The sequence below is a fragment of the Eurosta solidaginis genome, chromosome 5 (genome assembly GCF_040869045.1).
Source record: "Eurosta solidaginis isolate ZX-2024a chromosome 5, ASM4086904v1, whole genome shotgun sequence".
Taxonomy (NCBI): Eukaryota; Metazoa; Arthropoda; class Insecta; order Diptera; family Tephritidae; genus Eurosta; species Eurosta solidaginis.
Genome location: NC_090323.1, coordinates 246,890,016 through 246,907,698, shown reverse-complemented (window position 1 = coordinate 246,907,698; position 17,683 = coordinate 246,890,016). Strand labels below are relative to the sequence as shown.

At 35.9% G+C, this 17,683-nt stretch overlaps 1 protein-coding gene across 4 annotated transcripts in view; it reads left to right on the top strand.

Moving 5' to 3' along the window:
* Window positions 1-17,683, top strand: part of Pcyt2 (Phosphocholine cytidylyltransferase 2) — a 65,893-nt gene that overhangs the window by 27,311 nt on the left and 20,899 nt on the right. For 3 of the 4 annotated variants that reach the window (XM_067789398.1, XM_067789395.1, XM_067789396.1), the window contains exon 2: window positions 8,920-9,803. In XM_067789398.1, the coding sequence (XP_067645499.1) occupies window positions 9,360-9,803 (444 nt within the window). In that variant the 5' untranslated portion in view covers window positions 8,920-9,359. Of the gene's footprint in view, window positions 1-4,405; window positions 4,673-8,919; window positions 9,804-17,683 lie in introns of those variants that run through there. The other variant, XM_067789397.1, reaches the window with a different exon arrangement.

Below are 17,683 nucleotides of genomic sequence, written 5' to 3'. Positions count from 1 at the left end.
GGGCGTAAGCGACAAATGCGCCATTATTATTAAAGAAATGCAAAAAAATCCCACATTGGTATACGTCTATTATATAGTCTTATATACACACCAACTTTCACGTTACTTTCTAAAGTAATCGCAATATAAATACAAAAAAGCGTCTACTGAACAATTTTGTTTATGCCGGTTAAGCCCTTTCTGCGGTTATGGCTCGACAATATGAAATATACTATGTTGAGAAACAACAACAAAAATGCCTCAAATGTTTAAAACACGAACATCTCAAACCGTAATTTTCAGAGAAGATCCATTTTTGCACGCAACTTCTCAATTGTAAGATTTCGGACATAAAGATACCAGTCCAAAAGAAGTCCAAATGTGACCAAAAAGCTCTAGTTTAATTTTGGTAAGTGAAAACAAATTAATTTGCGCCGGGAATGGCGGATATATATTCTGCTCACTTGGGTTCGAACCCTTGTTCAGGGAACAATAAAATAAGTGAGAATTCTCTTATTACCTTGATCCGTTATTATTGTTGTAGCAGTGCATTTTCTCACCCTTATATTGAATTGGCGATCCATGTCGTGAGCTATGTTTTCAGTCTGTGTGCAGCTAACTGAAAGTCACATAAAATATAAAGCAATATTTCCCAGTTTCGTTCGATGTTTGCACTCCTACCTTCTTATTATATACTAGATGAACACTTACTTACTTACTTAATTGACGCTTAACCGTTTAAATGGTTATGGCCATCCAACAAGGCGCGCCAGTCGCTTCTTCTCTCTGCCAACCGGCGCCAATTGGTCACACCATGGGAGGGGCCGCCCTCTACCTCTGCTTCCGTAGGCGGGTTCCGAGAGAAACACTTCCATGGCCTAGCCATCACAGCCGCTACGCCAACGCGTAGGGGTCCATAAATCTTTTGAAGAACTTTTCTCTACTACTAATTCCCATCTGGGTCGAGTACTGCCTATTTTATGGCAATTATCAGTTTATGCATCAGCATCATACCAGTCGACTTACTAGTCAGAGTCGTACCAATTGACATACTAGTTGGTTTAAGCAAGACCACCATACTTTGGTATTCTGTTCAGTCTCAGTTGAAATATTAGTCGATCTAGGTATCAGCTGAATAACTTTTGATACACTTGCCGCTATCGTACTAGTTAACATACTAGTTTATGGTACGGTAGTCCTATTCGTAATGAAAAATCATGCGAAAATTGCTAAACTAGCTCAAATGAATTGTGTTGCCTATTCAGTTATAAAATATAGAAAGTGGATATCGAAATATCCTCAAAATTCTAGTCAATGAACTATTCAAACAGTATGAATATGCCCACAAAATTCTTGTCAATAAACTAGAATGTTTGTTGTGTAGTTTGGCTTTTGAATGCAGGGATTTTCGAAGTTTTAAGACCGGCTCAACGGGAAGGTACTTAAAAGTCAATTGTAAGATTGCGCTAAAACTTAGGACATAAATACATGAAAGGAGTTAATATAAAGAACAAAAAAAAAAAAATACCCTGTCAGCATTTTCTACCGCAAAATTCACTTATTCGATACGACATTTATGAAAAAATGATCGCCGGAGATATAGCCGTTGTTTAGAATTCTTATCAACTTTCGGGAAGAACTGTTCCCCCAACGCGAAACGACATTTAGATACGAAAACGACACAGCATATGGAAGCTATTTCGATAGGAATAGAAGTTACTAAAGCTTAAAACGAAAGGTGTCGTCGAGAAAGATAGTGTTTTTGCATTACGAAAGTATAATTCGATAGGATATTTTGGGTTTTGCTCAACTTTTTTAATGCTTGCAAAAAAAATCTGTTTGTACCATACACCAAAATAAAACTTGTATCCAAGTTCTGGAAATGGAAAAAATTTTATATTTGTTTGTTTTAATGGTGTGTTCAATTTATACTTATTATTAAGAATTCATAAGCTTAACACCGGCTTATAATAATTGAATGTTCAATTATTACGTTTTTCTGAGAGAAACTGAAAAGAAAGAAAGAAACATTTACTGGCATATTGCGATGGTACCATTTCGAAAACCGCCACGAATTCATCATCAGGCAATTTCGTAATGTTATCAAAGGTTTCACCGAGATTCGAACCGCGAATCACACGGTGAAACCACTAGGATATCCTGCTTGTATTTGTCTCCTTGCTTAATTCAGTTTATCTCATTTCTAAACTAACAACACAATTGAGACATTCTTCCTCTATTAATTTTGCGTAGTCTGTAGATTTGTTGTTTGATAACATTAGGAAATTGCCTGATGATGATTACGTGGCGGTTTTCAAAATGGTACCATCGCAATATGCCAGTAAATGTTTCTTTCTTTCTTTTCAGTTTCTCTCACAAAAACATAATAATTGAACATTTAATTATTATAAGCCGGTATTAAGCTCATGAATTCTTAATAATAAAAAAATTTGATTAAAAAAAAATTGCTGAAAAAGTATTGAAATATAGGGAAATACAAAACGTTACAGTTAACTATAGCCTAAATACCTTCATGAAAGAAAAGTTTCCGCTAAAATATTTTTTGTGTGTGAAATGAATACATATCGCCTAAGTAACTGCAAAACATATCGAACGAGTTACTTCTTGGCGATACACGTAAAATTATGTGAAAATTGCTAGCATTGCTAACATTGCTTTTTTGAAACTGTCTAATGTACATTTAGTTATATGTACAATGCCTTTATATGTGTAGCAGCGAGTGTCAGAGTATGAATCCAAACAGGGTTAAAGAAATAAGCTGCATAATACATCTGAAAGTTTAAAATAGATATTACTTAAAATGCCCGCTATCAACTTATCTTTTAAAAATAAAAGTTTAAATTACCGTTAATTACTTCTTACTAACCCTGTATGCATATGTTTCTAAGTAGGTAAAGGTACACATGTTTTAGTGATGCATACAATAGAAGAACCAGTTCCGGCAAGTGGCGAACCGAATTCTCTAAAGATCCGTAAAAGAATAGGTTATAAGAAAAATGGGTTAACGGTTGACGTATTCCCAAAATCGCTCGTGGACCGGAAAACGGTGAAAGGTTGGCTCATGCCAAAATCAACCGGTGTAAGGGGTCAACGGAAAATCTGTTGACGGATATCCAAACATACCGGTGCATCGTTGATTAGTTGGCTGTAAGATATAGAAAGACGAGCCGTACCCGGGCACATCTTGCGCATCCGATCTAAAAGTCTCTTATCAAATATCAACAGAAATCAGCTGTTCTATCAATCAATTAAAACAGCTTGCGCTACCATCTGGCGTATGAGAGCAACTACCGGTAATGCAGTGCAAATATTCACAATAGTGCCATAGGTCAACAAATAGATTTCTTTGTGTGCTCACAATCGTCTATTTTTAGCAAATTATTTTAATAAAATATAGCTAAACAAAAGCACTACGACCAAAATTTCCCAAAGTTCGCTAATAGCCCGAATCTCCATCTTTACAACCAAAACTTTATTTATAGATTTGGATTCCAAATAAGAGCGAAAAAGGAACGCGTACATAAAAACAGCAATTAGAAATAATATATGATAAATGCCCATGGGAACGGCGGAGGGACGGCTGGGTGATAGTAGACCGTCGTGTAGTTGATTAATGCCAAACGTACTCGTGGAGAAATTTCAGTGCCAGATGAGCCGCTAGTCAATTAACCAGTGGATCCTGGATCGATGACTATTTCTGTTGCTGTAGGAACCCTCCCTTTTGTTGAGGGCAAATATTTGGACTTAAGTATGTGCGATGATAAGCTATTTGAGAAGTTCACACAATCGTGATCATGAATGATGCTTGCGAGTGTTACTTGCATTGTGTGTGCGTCATTCATTCTTTTGCAAATCGTTTTTATAGCAGGGCGTGCGAAGTAAGGCGGCCGCTGTGGTATAATGGTAGCTCTGCCTACCAGACCAAAGGCTCTGGGTTCAAGTTCCGGGCAAAGCAACATTGAAAATTTAGAAACAAGTTTTTCCAAGCACGGTTGCGGTCGGCAGTGAACTGATAAATACTCCCAAGTGTATTTCTGCCATGAAAAGCTTCTCAGTGAAATTGTATCTGCCTTGCAGAGTCGCCAATTTGTGGAAAAAATTAGCATGACCCAAATTGTAATAGAAACTCGGCCTAGTTTTTATCGCAGGTAAATCGCGCCAGTATTTGTTTTTGTTTTCTTTTTGTGTGTAGAGTTAACTAGATACGCGACTCTGAGTGAACTACTGAAGTAGTCTAGGGCTGTAATTACTACTGAAAGTGGCAGTACAACGTTAAGAAATGCTGGAATCGGAGTCAGATACCCGTTTATTAAAATACTCGTAAATGCATATCACAAAAATTCTCACTCACCTTCTTTTCGTTTACCAATTTACCAACTCATCCAATGAGCCGTTCAGTGATATTTCGCGTTTGCTAACATTCACTCGTATTTTGTTGGGTTGTCTTGTTTTCGTCTGATTCACGATTTAGCTCTACTTTTTTTTTAAACATAATCATATTTTATACGTACGAGTACGAGCAAAAGCTTGTTTGATGAAAGAATTGTGCGATTTTTTGGTGAAAGCAATTTGTGCTTGTTCCCTATCTACACAGTATTACAAATTTAGAATTTTTTATACAAATCGCAACAAAAATTGTTTGTTTAAATTAAAATACATACTACATATATTGGTACGTAATGCACGTGTGGGACATTCAAATGTAATCGAGTTTTTCTGAAAACAAAAATATTTATTGAAGTAATTGAAGCTCAGCAATGCCGAAAGCACTGCTGACATTATTGCCCCTATTACGGCAAAGATTTTTGAAAGAGAAAGATGTTGCATGCTCCAACTTCAGTGGAAAGCAGCGGACATTGTGAATGATAACTAAGTGTGATATCTTCTGCATAGACGTCAAAATTCCAAAGTGATTGGATCACCTGATTTGTAATTGACTATCGCTGTCTCATTCTGTATCTCTTTCTATCACCCGCTGAAGATAGGCGCCGCCATATTGAACACCCTGTCAAAACGCTAAAAAGTAGCCATATTGAACATCCTGTCAGGCAGTTGACAGATAAGATATCACACTTAGTTATCATTCACAATGGCAGCGGAGCTTCACAAAATTCTAGTACCTAGGTCACTTTCACCACACCAAAAACTTTAATACAATTTTTAACATAATTTAAGCACACAAAATACACTGATTAGAGATTTAGAGAGTAAAACTTAAAATTCTGAACAGCGTAGCTGAATAAAAAGTGTACAAATAATTGTTAAATAACAAATAAAAACAGTGGTAGTTTAACACATTCTGCTGTGGTGAGTGGTGAATGTGACCTACTAGAGTTTTGTGAAGCTTGCTTCACACTATTTTTCGTTCCGCCAACATCTCTATTTTAAAATTGTCTCTGTTACGGTTTACAACTCAACTCATTTTCAGTTGAAATTTTGCAATTTGGTATTACAGATTACATCTCAACCTGTCAAAAAAATTTTTGTTGGTTGAAGTTAAAACTTTATGTGGCATTACCGTTTACAATCTTGTGTTTGTGTAGTTGTCATAGACGTCAAAATCTGACAATTGGTTCGACAACCCGAAGTTGGACGAGGCAAGCCGCGGTTCGGCTGCAACCAAAATAGTTGACATTTTTCGAACGCGAGTCTCATCGATACTACCCACTACTCCTGGGAGTCCTGTTTTAGAGTAAAATGCGATTTTTGAAGCGCTTTGTTCCTATGCAGTCATTAGGGTTTTAATCCTCTTCGCACAAATGTGCCCTTCAATAACACTATGCAACAAAATCAATTTTTGTCTGGGTATTGGACCCAAACCACTTTTTGTAGAGATTGAGGCTTCAGTACACAAAGTACTATCTCCGTTTTTCGAAGTTAGCCTCCAAAAAATATATATCGGCTTTCGAAGTTCAAAATTCTACATTTCGAAATTTTATTTTTTTTGTTAACGCGTTCAGCAAATTGAAAAAGTGAAAATGTGGTCGTGGTCCACCTATTTTCTTTTTTTGAAAAATTACAGTACGAGCAATTCCAGTGGAGAGTATGTGCAGACATAAAAGTAGTAGCCACTATCATGGGACTATCTGACTTTTCACCTCGCATAACAGCTGTTATACTAAATTTCTCTCACGTGGTCCCACCACGGACTACGACCACTTTTTTACTCTTTTAATTTGCTGAACGCGTTAACAAAAAAAAAAAATAAAATTTCGAAATGTAGAATTTCGAACTTCGAAAGCCGATATCTATTTTTTGGAGGCTAACTTCGAAAAACGGAGATAGTACTTTGTCTACTTACGCCTCAATCTCTACAAAAAAGTGGGTTTGGTCCAATACCCAGCCGGCTGTTGCACAGTGTAACATATAAAACCTCTTTAATAACTGTAGATGTTGTCCAGTCCATCACTAAAATCATTTCCGAAGCATTTGATAACTGTCGTCAGCAAGGAATCGACGTGTAGCGCATAATTTTAAAATAGGGTAGCTTCATTCGAAGCTCATCATTTGTCACTTTTAAACGGTTTCTTATTTGGTGCTTGGTAGTTCCAAGGGATTGGCGTGATCTCGCCTGTCTTAATGGCGACTAAAATCCTCAGACCCAGAAGGTTCGATATAGTAATTTAAAATTGTTTCTGGGATACTAGGGCTAGTGTCTTAAAAGTGCTAATATTCGGAACATCCCGGATCAATATCGAGCAAAGGACTATCATCATCGAAAATACTCCTAAAAACTTTGAGGAGTGTTTTTATTGCTACTACAAGAAGAGGAAAGAGTGTTAAACCTCCTCATTCACTGGGAGTCTCTGCATGTACTAGTCCAGGGCCTTACCGTACGGTAAACACAGCTCAAAAGTGCAAAAGGGAAGTGGGCCTGGGCTTGAACCGAAGCATCTGCAGGCCAATCGGTCGCGGAGCAGCTTGACTACCCTAGGCAGTACAGCTTTACAGGCCAATGTAACGATCTTCGTTGGGAGCCATCTTGCCTTAAATATATTACATGATAACATCGGATATCGTGCGGAAGTGTCGAGTCTCGCTGCCGTCTATAGCGTATCTCAATATGCCCTTTAGCTTGGTCCTCGGGCGCAGCAATATTTAAGGGACTGAAATTGCGAGGCGGGCACCTCCGTACGACCACCACTTTGTTATCTCTTACTAGTACTTACGGGCGCCAAAGCAGGTCATAACAGGATGCTTCAACGATGACGCTTACCGGAAAGCTCCCTCTGCAGAAGCTGTCAGAAAAGACGATTCGAATTTCAGGACTCAGTTTAGTCAGCTAACAATATCTGCTAGTGAGAGTGTGGGAAGTTTCCATGCACTTGTATGAAATACGGAGCGGTGACATAAGGACAGCGCACCTTCACATATCTGAAATGTTAACAACTGTTGAATTACAGTTACGTTTTGATGTTTTGGCTATATCTTTTTTCATTCGAATGAAAAGATAATTTTATTTTTTTTTTCCCCTGCGGTACTTCTTTTCCTTAATCTGGTTTAACCAATGTGCAAAATCGAATTCGAGGCTGGGTCGGTGAGGATTCCGTTGTAATAAGAACCTATTCAATTTCAAAAATTAAAATTCAAAGTTAAGAACTGCATCGAAACGTTTGTATTGGCATAACGGGTGCGATGAGAACGTGGTGTATTTTTACCTTAGTGGAAATAAGGGAGATATAGAGAAAGGGGCAACACCTGCTACACCAGACTTCATAATATCTCTAAGTAATAAAAAAATTCATAGGAAACCACGTACTATGTGATGCAATGCCCCTATGCTCAGAATATTACCGAATTTTGAGGTATCCGTTGCGGACAGAACTCTTTGGGCTACAGGGAATGCATATACTGACCTTGACTCAGAGGTACGGCTCACGGATTAATCAAAATTGGATGACGGAAAACAGGAGCTGTCATCTGTGAGCCGAACTTTAAGAAATCGATACCATACCAATGGGATGCTATCATACTATTTTTCTGGCAGAAATCCAACCAATAAAAGTTTGCGGTAAAGAATGCCTACGAAGAAGCCCAGCGGGTTAGAGGGCTTAGAATATACCCGCGGTAGGTATGCCTGTCGTAGGAGGCGACTAAAATACCAAATTGATTCAAGGGATTGTGTAGCGCAACCCTTTCAAGGGGTTGCTAGCGCAATATATATGTAGCTTCTCCAACCCAATTGTCAACCTCACCTACCCGTGGAAAATCCTGTTTCTTTAACAGCCGAGGCTCTGGCGACCCCAACTTCCTTATGGATCTTTGGGGGTGAGAGGGCGGGATGGCCTAGAAGGTTTCATGTGGAATTACCAAATCGTTCCCGAGATGGTTGCGCTAGTACCTTAATGGTGCTTGTTACCGGAACGTACTGGACCTGCATCTGTCAAAGGACCATCAACATCTATGTATAACATCAAGGCCTTCGGTGAGTGTGCTTGTCGCTACAACAACAACAACGATAATAAGAGGCTTATCCTCCAGGAGTATCCTCTGTATGTCAGACAGCTAGGCAACCTCACGTGCCTTGCAGTCTTACACAATTACTTTTAAGCTAGTAAATGTGAATATGTATGTATCGGAGTCCGAAATCGTTTGGGGCGGAAAATAGGGTAAAAGGCTGGAAGGTCAAGCATCGAGGCCTGATAATAATAATAGCGTCAACTAACCTTTTGGCCGTTAACTTTATGTCACCCCGTCATTAAAAATATGAAAATTATAGGCAGATTTACCAGTAACAGGTTTTTTTATTACAAAGTACACCAGCAACTTACAATGCAGTTTCACTTGAACTTATTTTAGGTTAGGTTGAACTGGCCGGCCATTTGAACGAAGTTGCCTTTAATTTTTTTTTTTTTAAATGTTTTTTTTTTTGTTTTTGCGTACTCGTTACTAATTACAATTTAAATTCTATAATTGCAGGCTACTTCAAATGAATCGCGCAAATACTTAGCTAAGTATTGCGTCATAAGCACAACTACCGTCTAATTGACTACAGATTTGAATACAGCTCGGGCATTGCACAGAGAAAACTATAACCACTTAAGTTTTTCTTAATTGAATCTTTATAGAATTTAAAGTCCCATGAACTAAAATTGTCCAATTCATCAAACTGATAGCAGGCGCACAAGTTCTTCACTCAAATATTTCGTTCACATCGACGCGACGATACCAACCGATATTGAGAGCTTACAAATCCAAAAAAATTAATAGCTGGTGCAACAAATTCGTCACATTAACAACATTTTCCCACCACCTACTTTTACTCATCATCTATATCAAAGTGTAGAAGTGTTGCTGAGGTTGTTGCTATTTCTTCTATACTTTAAACAAAATTTCCGTTTTTTAACGTTTTTTCTGCTATGGCATCCTCATCAGTGCTCGCTAACAATTCAATTTCGAAACTAGCAACAACAGTCACTGTTAATGATTCAACGTCTCCTACAACAACAACCACCTCGTCGGCAACAACACGTAAACGGAGCTACGAAGCTGCTATTTCAATACCCACCAATATGACAACAAAAACTAGCTACAAAACAGCTACAACTACAGCCATGGCGAAATCATCGGTAAATGCGAATAAAATTAATATGAATGGCGGTGGTGATATATTTGGGGATGGTGTTAATGCTGCCACTAATAATACAACAACACCAATCAAAGATTATACACGCACAGTTTCACAATGTGAATTTGATGAGGAAGCATCGGGTTCATCGTCGGTATATTTTGATAGCCCAGTAAAGAGAGAATACGTACCCACTCCACAGCCACTTCCTTTGTTGATAACTGGAGATTTCAAGGTAAGTAGGAAAAGTGAAATGGCATTGAATAACGGTAGCAAGCAGAGATCACAAATAACATTTCCCGAGCCGACATTTTCAATTAAAACAGTTATCTAATGACCACACTTTAAATAACTCTTAAATACGGGTACTGCCGGTTTCGGTTTCTTACAGAGATGGACCGTTTGTAAACACGAATAAAGGGAATGGTCATGTACGGATGTATTATTTGATGAGCGAACAACATAGAAGAAAAGTAAGGAAAAGAAAATAAAGGGAAATTAAAATATCAAAAAATTTCGATTTGTTATCGAAAAGTTACCAGCTTGCTATCGAAAAAACATAGACTTACTATCGATAAATATTTGATAAGAAGGCGATAAGAAATCGATAACTTTTCGATAACAATGCAATATTTTTTCCATAAAGCATTGATAGAAGTCGATAGCGAATCGATAACTTTTCGATAACAATTCAATGTTTTTTCCCATAAAGCATTGATAGCTTTTCGGTGACAAATCGATATTTTTTCGATAACACGTCGATAATTAACTGATAATATACCAACAACGCTTCGAGAACAGTTGTTATTAATAACAAGCCGATAAGTCGTTGATAACGAATCAGTAATATGCCAATAATAATCTGACAATAATAATAGCCCAGGAGTTTTTCGAATTATTAAACGAATGTTTCCGAACTCTGCTAAATCATGCCGAAATAGTACCAAAATGATAAACATTAACAATTTCGAAATGGCTCCGTAATGATACCAAGGTGATTTGGCAACGAACTCAAAATAGCCCCGCAGCAGTCCTGAAAAGATACCGAAATATTGCACAATTATTAAACCCGAAATGTTCCCTAGCACATTCCCACATTGATCTCACAATAAATAAATGTAAGGCGCGATAACCACCGAAGAGATCTAAGGCCGAGCTTCTCTTCCAATTTGCGTCGTGCTCCTCTTGATTTTCCTTACAAATTGGCCGGACGGGACCTACATGTTTTATGCCGACTCCGAACGGCATCTGCAGGGCAGATGAGTTTTCACTGAGAGCTTTTCATGGCAGAAATACACCCGGAGCGCTTGCCAAACACTGCCGAGGGGCGACCCCGCTTAGAAGAATTTTCTTCTAATTGAAAAACCTTATTTCTAAAATTTTGATGTTGCTTTGCCCGGGGTGTGAACCCAGGGCATACGGTGTGGTAGGCGGAGCACGCTACCATCACACCACGGTGATCTCACAATAGTTCCCAAAAAAAATCGAACAAAAGTCTAAAAATGATCCCAAAACTACCTTCGCGCAGTCTAGAAATTGTCCAAAATTGGTCCTGGAAATAGTCCCTGCGTGAACCCAAAAATATAAGATCGGAACGTAGTATGGTTTTCCTGGTATACATTTGATATATAATTTGAGCCAAGTAAAATATATGTTGCCTGGGGACGTGTCTCCGCTCACTTTACCAAAAACTTTTTAGGCCGAAGTTTGGTCATAAATCAGAACTTGGTGTATGTATGTATGTGCGTGATGAGCTCCGAATCAGTTTAGCGATTTTGATTAAGTTTTTCATCTATACGCTAGAAAACGTTTTATTTCAATTATTAATCAAAGTGGCAGTGTCATGCAATCCAGGCAAAGGAGGATTTTCATCAATACCATCTTGATTGAGCAACTCCTTTTCGCGCGGGTTGCCGGGATTACGATGTGCTTTGTTATTTATCAGCCAGGATATTTCCATTCTTACTTTGTCATCGTCGAGTGGCGGAACGTATATTACCTTTTCAGGGGTTAAGGTATCGGGTTCGCCTTCTCCCAAGCTGTTAAACAATGGGTACATGTTTTCCTCCGGAGGGGTGCCATAAGCTCAACGGTCATAACGTCAATTGACCTTATGACCACTTCAAACGGCCACAAAGTCGATTGAAGTTATGGAAACATGAAACGGTCACAACGTCAAATTCCAAATGGCTAAAATGTCAACGATATTGACATCACACCTGTTATATAAAGATTACTAATGGTAATGATAACCCGTTTAATTGATTATTTTCCTTAGAAGCCACTTAAAGATTGGCAAGTATTATTTTTTATTTTTAATGTTTACTTTCCATTTGATTAACAAAGAAAAATATAATAAAAAAATATAATTTTTTACGACTATTGAAAAAAAAAAGAATCAAAAATAAGAAACATTATCGTTTTTTGAATGCACGGGCTAATTTCTATAGCATTTTCAGGTCAAATGAAACTTTTTTCATTTTAAATGAAACTTTATTCATTTAAAATGAACCTTTTTTCATTTTAAATGAAACTTTTTCATTTTAAATGAAACTTTTTTCATTTTAAATGAAACTTTTTTCGTTTCAAATGAAACTTTTTTCAAGTCAAATGAAACCATACTACTAAGGTAATTGTCAATATATTTATATCGTACTTTATAACGCTAAGTATTTATCAAATGTTTCTTTAAGACAACTATTTCTAATTAGCCACATTGAAGGCAAAATGTTTGCTTAAATTTTCTTTGTGAATTTAAGCTGCAGTTAAGGTCGGTTTAGTTTAGCCTTGCCTTTTGGTCGTTTAAATTTTTAATAAATAAAGTAGCAGGGCTAAACGCTAGGCAACTTATATACTACAGTTTAACCACCCACTGAAAATAAGCACCTATATTTTTTACTTGTATCTACTCTTATATATAAAGCACATTCTTCTTCTACATATACTTCGTTAATAAAGTAGGAATAAAGCAACGTAGAGAACAAAGAGAAGGAACCAAAGAGCATGATGTGAGCGTATTTCCTATTCACTGTCTGACACCAACTTACACATCGGTTAAATCCTCTGTATTATGCTTTTCTCTTTGACCAACGTCTTACCAAACAACATAGAACGATAGCAAGGTATTGAGAGAAACATTACTTTTACCAACTATATAGTAGAGCATGTGGACTGTGGAGAGATCTTTTTTAACTATGCTGAAAAACATAAGGGTAAAAAGTGATCTTTTCTACTCTATGGCGTAGTTACATTGCACTTCACTCGTTTGGGCCTTTGAAAACATATATATTTGTCTTTATTCCATTATTTTTCATTGTATATTATATCTAAATGTAATACTTAGAATATATATATTAGAATGGGTCGATTTATTAACCGATATCGCGCCCTCGATTTTTCGATAGGATTTGGGGTCAGGAAAAAAAGTTTCACTACGCATACCGAAACAAATAATTTTCGAGCCTGCGAAATTTCATTTTTTTTTTTTTACTTTTTTTGACTTTGATTTTTAAGGGTTTTTTCATGACCTACTAAAAAAAATTTCGGAGATTAAGTTTTCTTTAAACTATTCTGATCTATTTCGTTGTAGTGCGAAGAAAACAAAGTTTATTGCACCTTACGGCCCAACGTTTCGCCAAATTTCCTTGGCATCATCAGGGGCGTAATATTTTTAGATGTGGCGGTTGACAAAATTACAAATGAAAACTAAACAAAATTTACAAAAATTGCACCATTAATTACATAGAAAATCGGTACCATCGATTTGTGGTACACTTTGTCACATTAAATACTATGTACACTATAAAATTTTCATTTGATTGTATAATTTTCATGTATACCAACGTTTTTAGCGGACGTTTTTGGGTCGGACAGGGTATACATATAAGAGTAGATACAAGTAAAAAATATAGGTGCTTATTTTCAGTGGGTGGTTAAACTGTAGTATTTAAGTTGCTTAGCGTATAACCCTGCTACTTTATCTATTAAAAAATTGAAACGATCAAAAGGCAAGGTTAAAATAAGCCGACCTTAACCGCAGCTTAAATTCACAAAGAAAATTTAAGCAAAAATTTTGCCTTCAATGTGGTTAATTAGAAATAGTTGTCTTAAAGAAAAATTTTATAAATACTTAGCGTTATAAAGTACGATATAAATATATTGACAATTACCTTAGTAGTATGGTTTCATTTGACTTGAAAAAAGTTTCATTTGAAATGAAAAAAGTTTCATTTAAAATGAAAAAAGTTTCATTTAAAATGAAAAAAGGTTCATTTGAAATGAAAAAAAGTTTCATTTGGCCTGAAAATGCTATATATACAAGTACATTTGAGAATGTAATAGTAAATCGTAAGCGCTTTTATAGGGCGAATGGTATATGAGCGTTGAAGTAAACATATTCTCACATATGCATATTATTTTGCTACACTCATTATATAAAGCAATGAGGCAATAATTTAAAAAAATTTCAATTCATAGATTGGCGTCCAAAGCTCTATTTTTAATTTTCTCATGACTATGCACTGATTGTTTTTTAATCAGAGTCAGTCATGATTTTAGTATTAGAATACAATTCTGAGACTTGGAGAATTGTAGGTATGTTGATTTCATCATCCCTAATGTGTAAGTGTTCTTCGCCCTGCACTTTTTTTCTGAGAACTTAAGCATAAAGAAGTATTTTTTTTATTAAAAACCAATATTTTATTATTTGATATAACCCACTTAACATTTAGTTGATTAAATTTTGAATTTTCCTACATGTCAATACAATATGATTACTCATTCCGACTAAATAATGAGATCATAAAATTGAACAAAAGAAATAATTAAATATGAATACTTTTGATGATCAAAAACTGAATATAGTTTTTCAATCACATTTTGGAATCATATTTGAATCGAATGTGTTTACTTTAGGTGATCAAAAATTTGTAATCATTTTCTGACTATCTGTTGACTGAATAATGAATTTTATTCTTGTTAAAATTTTACTTTTAATTGAAGATCTTATTTTTTTTTAACATACACACATTTTTTCAATCACGAAGTTAAGCAAAAATATATGAAAATTTTATTATTTATACAAAAGATATTCTTCAAGACAAGAAATAATGTAAATACTGCTCGTAACCGAAGATGTTCCCAATCATTTCTCCACCTTCGGCTTCCTAGAAAATATAAATCTAACCATTAGACAATACAAAGTTTGTGAACTAATTGAACCCCAGATAAGTGAAACTGTCTTGATATATGTACCTGGATTTGGCTTCAACATCCCGTACCGTATCGTATTTTAAGATGTTGACGATCATAGCTGATGTTGGAATAGAAAATACTTTTAAATTTGAATGTTTTTAATCATCTTGGGGTATGATATTTGAATATTTTTTGATCAAAATTTTCCAAAAATGCTGGCTGGGAATGTTATATTGCATTTGCATTAGAATGGGACGAAATCTCGCCTCTCTGTAATTCCCATTGTTAATACTTAAAATATAACTTAATATCCTAGAAAAATAAACAGGTTAGGTTAGGTTGAATTGGCCGGTCCATGAGGACCTCACATAGACTGAATGAGCCCGTAGTGTTACCAGAAGTTTATTTAACGACCAAACTGAAAAACCCTATCAAATACCAGGACCTATGCTATAAAATAACTCCGTCCTCTTGGCTAATACTAGAAGCTTTCTAGGAACTATGCCACTTACTGCTTCTAGATCTGACAGCTGTATCACTCCTAATTGCTGGAGTCTTAGCCTGGCAAGCGAAGGGGAAAATAAACAGTACAAAACCTAAAATTTTTTGGACAATATTTTGGGCAATTTTCCAGTGAATATTGTGAAAGGTAATGTTTCTTGCATGTGGCGGCCGCCGTGGTGCTCCGCCTACCACACCGAAGATCGTGGGTTCAACTCTCGGTCAAAGAAAACATCGAAAATTTAAGCGGGGTCGCCCCTCGGCAGTGATTTAGCAAACACACACTCTTGTATTTATGCCATGAAAATCTTCTCAGTTTATCTTCATCATCATCTTCCTTGCAGATGCCGTTCGAAGTCGGCATAAAACATATAGGTCTCGTCTCGCCAATTTTTAGGAACAATTAATAGGAGCATAACCCAAATTGGAAGAGAAACTCGGCCTAAAATCTCTTCTGAGGTTAGCGCGCCTTACATTTATTTATTTTTTTTAATGTTTCTTACAAGGCGAATTCAGTACTAGGTGTTATCCCAACAGCTGATTCTTCATGATTTTTTTCCATACAACGCCTTGTAATCGGAATCCATGCAAATTTTCTTTTGACTTGACATTCTTCTGCACGACGAATTGGTTGAATTCGCTTTACCACCACCTGGTATGGATTCGCCTTGGTTTCTTGCAACAAAGCTAAAAAGTAATCGACAATAATCACAAGTAATCAAAAATGGGTTTTTGATTACTTTTGAAAATTTTTGATTCTTTGCAATAATCGTAAAAAATCCACATTTTTTTCTTTTACTTTTTTCTAATGGCAATCTATAACTAATTGCTTTTTTCGGAAACTAATTGAAATAATCATTGGTAGTTAAAGTAGGCATCTAATTAATTGATCGCTAATGCTTATTTAAATTTAACAGGTGTGATTGACATCCTGGTCATAAAGTCAACTCTTGTTTTCTCAAAAGGTCAATTATTTGGATTTCGCCCTATTTCTTATTTCAACTTTTCGCCTACAGAACTACTTTTTCTAATTCTTTCATTAAAGTGGAAAGCCGGGGTAAAAGCTCTTTCCTAAATGGTCATAAAGTCAAACTAAGAAAGTTCATAAAGTTAATTGGCCTTACATGACCTTGTTACTAAATGTTACATTGCTGATGTATAAATCATTGGTGGGTTATTACAGTAGACAAGAGTTTCGTGAGAATATAACTTTTCAAACTATTCTTCCATATGAATTATAATTCCTTCAGGATAACTCTTTTAACTTCGACTAGCTCCATTAATTAATGTAAGTACGCTCGTGATTCGTTGACATTTTGATTTCACAACGGCGCAGAATTGTCATCCCTGATTTGCAAAGTGCAATTGTATAAAATCCAATCGTAAGCTAACCTCGGAAAACAGTGATTTCAATGTATTCAAATATAATATAAAAAAAAAAATCCAACAATAATTTTTTCACATGACATATCCAATTTATGCCGTTGGCCGAGAAATTGGCTTAATTGAACGGAATTGGTCAAGTGATCAATGAATAATTTAATGATTATCTAGCATACTGATTTTGTTCCTTAAAATACTATAATTGTTATTTGTTATATTTAAGATTTGCCTTTTTAACCAAATTTATAGAACTGTACAGTAGGCTGGGTAGATATCAATATGTACTATAAAGGAAAGTCTCTAAAGTTCACTCTGAATTTTGGCAAAACGAAAAAAACGGCTTTATGTCATATGTTGTTCAATCTTAACGTGCTAGGTGTTTCCTTGCCAAATTGGTTTAAATCATTTTTAAATATTTCTCGATATGCATTGTTGATTGTCAAATGAAGAAATGTGCTGGCTATTGATTTGAAAACTCGAAAGGTTGGAGAATATTTTGAGAATGACGTTCGAGATCAAATCGAGAACTAAAAATTTTCCAAAATTTCTCAAAGGTTGGATAGTGATTGGAAATTGATTTTGGATATCAAGTTCACAACTAGATACTATATATTTCTCGAAGGCTGGAGAAATATGTTTTCCACATTTGTTGGATAAACAAAATCCAGCTGTTTCCGTATCCAAAAATTATCTAGATAATAAAAAACCAATGTTGCCGTACAAAAAATCCTACCCCTAAGGCGGCCTTAAACTGGACTGAAAAACTGCTCTGTAGTGTGACTAGAGTTTAAGCAAACTTAGTTTAAGCTTAGCTTAACCAACTACTGAAAAACCGGGTCTTAGACCACTTTTGAACATGCTCTAATCTACGATAAATAATCAATATATAATCTACGCGTTTGCATTTGTTACATCCCTAGGAACTAGATAATTTTCTGTAAAATTTTCACGTTTCCCTTTTATTTTGTGCTTTTAATAAGAGATTACACTCTAGAGGTGGTACCTTTTAATTTTGACTTAAAACTACAAAAAACATCT